The 3,659-nt window shown below is 53.8% G+C and overlaps 1 protein-coding gene across 1 annotated transcript in view; it reads right to left on the bottom strand.

Annotated features, from left to right (window-relative positions):
* Nucleotides 1-1,357, bottom strand: part of MTMR4 (myotubularin related protein 4) — a gene marked incomplete at its 5' end in the record, with an annotated part of 24,638 nt that extends 23,281 nt beyond the window's left edge. Inside the window, one exon of the mRNA XM_009073379.1 lies at nt 1,268-1,357. Within this exon, the coding sequence (XP_009071627.1) occupies nt 1,268-1,357 (90 nt within the window). The remainder of the gene's footprint in view (nt 1-1,267) is intronic.
* Nucleotides 1,358-3,659: the final 2,302 nt, after the last annotated feature.

The raw sequence follows: 3,659 nt of genomic DNA, 5'->3' as shown, positions 1-3,659 counted from the left end.
ACTCTTTCAAAATCTGAATTATTTGCTATGAAATATCCTCTTTATGTCTGTAGTTTATTCCTGCACACATTTGCCAGGGCTGTTTTTAGCTGGCAAGTGTTTCTTCTGCTTACGTGGCTATTTCACACAGCAACAGAAGGGAGACAGAGCAGAAATGGGCTGGTAAGGCTGCAAGAACTGACAGAGGGAAATCCTGGAATAAACTGGCAGGTGCCTGAATACAGCTTGTTATCAAGCCAATGCATCCTTATAGAATCACAACAGCATGGAATGGTTCGGGTTAGAAGGGATCTTAAAGCTCATCTTGTTCCACCTCCTGCCATGAAACATATTCCACTAGTCCAGGTTGTTCCAAGCCCCTTTAACACTTCACTTTGCATTAAAACAACAATTTACTGAAAGGAAATCACCCTTGGAAGGGCTGAATTTTATGGTACTCCATGCAGAAGCCTAAAACAGAGCCTGCTCTTCTCCAGGAGTCTCAGCTCGGAGTCATCTCAGCATTTTGCCCCCTGAGGGCCATAGACTTGCAGCCCTGACCCCACACAACTCCTCAGCCTGTGGTTTCTCCTGCTGCCACATCAGGCCTTGCTCTTCCCACCACCATTTGCCAAGTCAATGCCAATCTCAGAACAACCTCAAGCACTGCAGCAGCAGCAAGAACAAGGTGAGCTTGGCTCCAGCCCCAGGAGGAGGAGTATGAGCACTGGACTATGTTAAAAGAAGCACCAAACCCCAGAAAGCCATGGGAATACCTCCCCTGCTGCACAGCAGCAACAGCACCCAGGGGCTCCTCCAAGGTCTTTTTGCAGCAGGAGGCTGGCACCATATGGAGGTTCTCCTTCCAATAGCTCTGCAGCAGGAAAATGCCAAGAGCAACGTGTACCAGGACCAGAGCAGCCCGAGCAGTCACACGCGATGGCTGCACGGAGCACGGCCTGTTCCTGACATTCCTGTTATCCCAGGGAGCATCTACCTGCTGCAGAGCTATGCAGGCAGCAGCACGTTCCTCTCTGGCAGTGCAGGAGAGGACAGGGAATACCCTGAGCATTGCATCATGCTCCAGCTGCATTTCCCAGTGGCAGGGAAAACACATCCTGGCAGGGCTGAGAAGGCAGAGCCAGGGTGTTGGGAATGGGTGGGAGCAGCTTCCATGGACACAGAAGGACCTGCTATTCTGAGTGTGACCTACAGCACCAGAATGACCTGGGCTGGAGAGCCCATCCTGCTGCGTCCCAAAGCTGTTTGGGGGTTCTTACTTCCTTACCTGCAGTGATTCCTCCTCCTTTACGAGCTCCTTCGGGGGGAACAAGTCCTTGGCCTGGATGTATTCCAAACTGGGAGGGCCTTCCTCACCCTGCATGGCAAACAGAGCACACAGTCAGACAGGTCCCAGCCAGCACATGTTGTGAAAAGCTACAAATCCAAGCTGACAGATACTCTTGGCACCGCAGGAGCTTGGATACCTGTGCATGGAAATGCTTGTTCCACCTCTGGACCACAGCAGTTCCTCTGGCTGTGGCAGAGTTCCCACAGCACAGGGGAAGACCAAAGCAGGTGTCCAACTCCTGCCTCTTCCAGCTGAGAAAGCTAAGCAGATACACCTTGTGCACACACAGGAACTGGGACTGATGTGACAATGATTTGTCACATCTGCTGTCCCCCCATTACCTTCTCTGTGGCACCACAGCAGACACACCATGACACAGAGGGTTTTCTATCAACCTTCCAGCCCCAACCTACTCTTCTTCTTCTCAAGGACTACTTTCTTATGGGAGTTTTAATGGTTACTCTCAACCAAAAGAAATCTGGGAAGAGCCTGAAGCTTTTTGAGGATATACACATGTGAAACATTAACTCTACAACAACTGCATCTTAGTGCACCCAATTCCCAAGGCATTACTGACTGGTGCCAGCACCCAAGCAAGGCACTGAGCCCCAGGGCAGCTGGATGTGTCCAACCTGCTCAGATGGACACCCTAGAAAGCCCAGGAAGGCCTCAGAGTGGTCTGAGAGGACACACAGAGCCTGGACACACCATCTGTGACAAGTGTGTCTCAGTCTGAGACCTGGGAATCTTCAGTCACAGAGTATTTGGAAGGGACCCACAAGGATCATCCAGTCCAACTCCTGGCCCTGCACAGGACAACCCAACAATCCCACCATGTGCCTGAGAGCATTGTCCAAATGCTCCTTGAGCTCTGGCATGAACTCTCAGTGCCCATTTCCACCAAGCCTCACCCCACCCCTTGTCAAACCACTTTGCTGCTCCCCAAAGGAGCAGCACCCTTCCACTCAGCTGTGGATGCTCACTGCTGGGAGCCCCAAGATGGTGTTGTTTCCATATGTATTTGGTGTGAGAATGTTTTCTTCAGAATGCCTCTTGCTCTCTAGCTCCTCTAGGCTTCAGCATTGACTATGAAACACTCTGTTCTGTAAGCATGAAGTACTATTTTAAAATAAAATATCTTTCTGGGTATGTCAACCCAAGCCAGAATCCAAATTTTACCCTGAAGAAAGGAGATCTCAACCATTCTGGCTCAGCAACATTTAAGATGATGCTGAATTCCCTTGTGTTGCTGCCAGGGGCTGAAGCCTCAGCACCCACAGGAACAGTCTGGCCTGAAGCATTCCCTGGACCTCACAACCCCCAACCCATGTCCAGAGGAACCTGTGCACACGCTGCTTACAGCTCATACAACACTCACCATCAACCCCAGCAGGAGGCAAAGGCACTGCCTCTCCTCACCCACACTGTGAGGGACGCAGTGATTTGTCACATCTGCTGTCCCCTCATTACCTTCTCTGTGGCACCACAGCAGACACACCACGACAGAGGGTTTCCATCTACACTCCAGCTTCAACCTACTCTTCCTCCTCTTAAGGACCACACTGACTACTCCAGCAGCCACAGCTTACAGGAGACCACGGGGGGATCGGGAGCTCCTCCTGATGCTGACACTAGCCCAGGAAAGCACAAAGGGAAAGTGTGTGCCCATGTGCTGGTGCAGCACCAGGGAGCAAGGATCCTCTCCCATCACCACCTTGCAGCTGGCAGAGAAATCCCAGTGAGCAGCAGGAACTGGAACAGGGCAGCCTGAGCTCTCCACTGGGCTGGGTGTCCTTGAGTCCCTCCTCGCCCGCAGCACAGGACGGGCGGGAGGAGCATCTCCTCCTGCCACAGCCCCATCCCTGGGTACCAGCAGAGCAGGAGGCTCAGGATTCTGCTGTCTCCACAAACCTCCAGGAGCCCTCAGAGCCCCTGGGGGCAGCGGGGGTGGAGGGTGGGTGTGCAGATGGGGCATCGCATCCTCTCTGAGCAGGAAAACTCCTCTCCCTGAAGGCATAAAGGACGCAGAGCTCAGGACCCTATGCAGCAGCACCAGCACAGGAGGGTCCTGTTGGCACACCGCAGAAGCACAGAGCTCCCCTGGGCTCGGCTGCTCTCGCACGGTAATTTTCCAGCTCCAGGCAAGGACCTGCGTGGCACGACACGGCTGGCCAGGCCCCTCCAGCCCGCTGTGCCCTTGGGCAGGACAGCACTGCCGGCCACGGCGGCACGGGAGGGAGAGCCAGGGGATCCCCTCGGCAGGGAGACACATCCAGGGGAGGGAGGGGAGGAGGATGTCCTAGGCGGGGAGAGGCAGCGCCCAGGGCAC

This window comes from Acanthisitta chloris, unplaced genomic scaffold (genome assembly GCF_000695815.1).
Source record: "Acanthisitta chloris isolate BGI_N310 unplaced genomic scaffold, ASM69581v1 scaffold1854, whole genome shotgun sequence".
NCBI classification, from domain to species: domain Eukaryota; kingdom Metazoa; phylum Chordata; class Aves; order Passeriformes; family Acanthisittidae; genus Acanthisitta; species Acanthisitta chloris.
The sequence above is the reverse complement of the archived record's forward strand: the minus strand, read 5'-3'. Positions and strand labels throughout refer to the sequence as shown.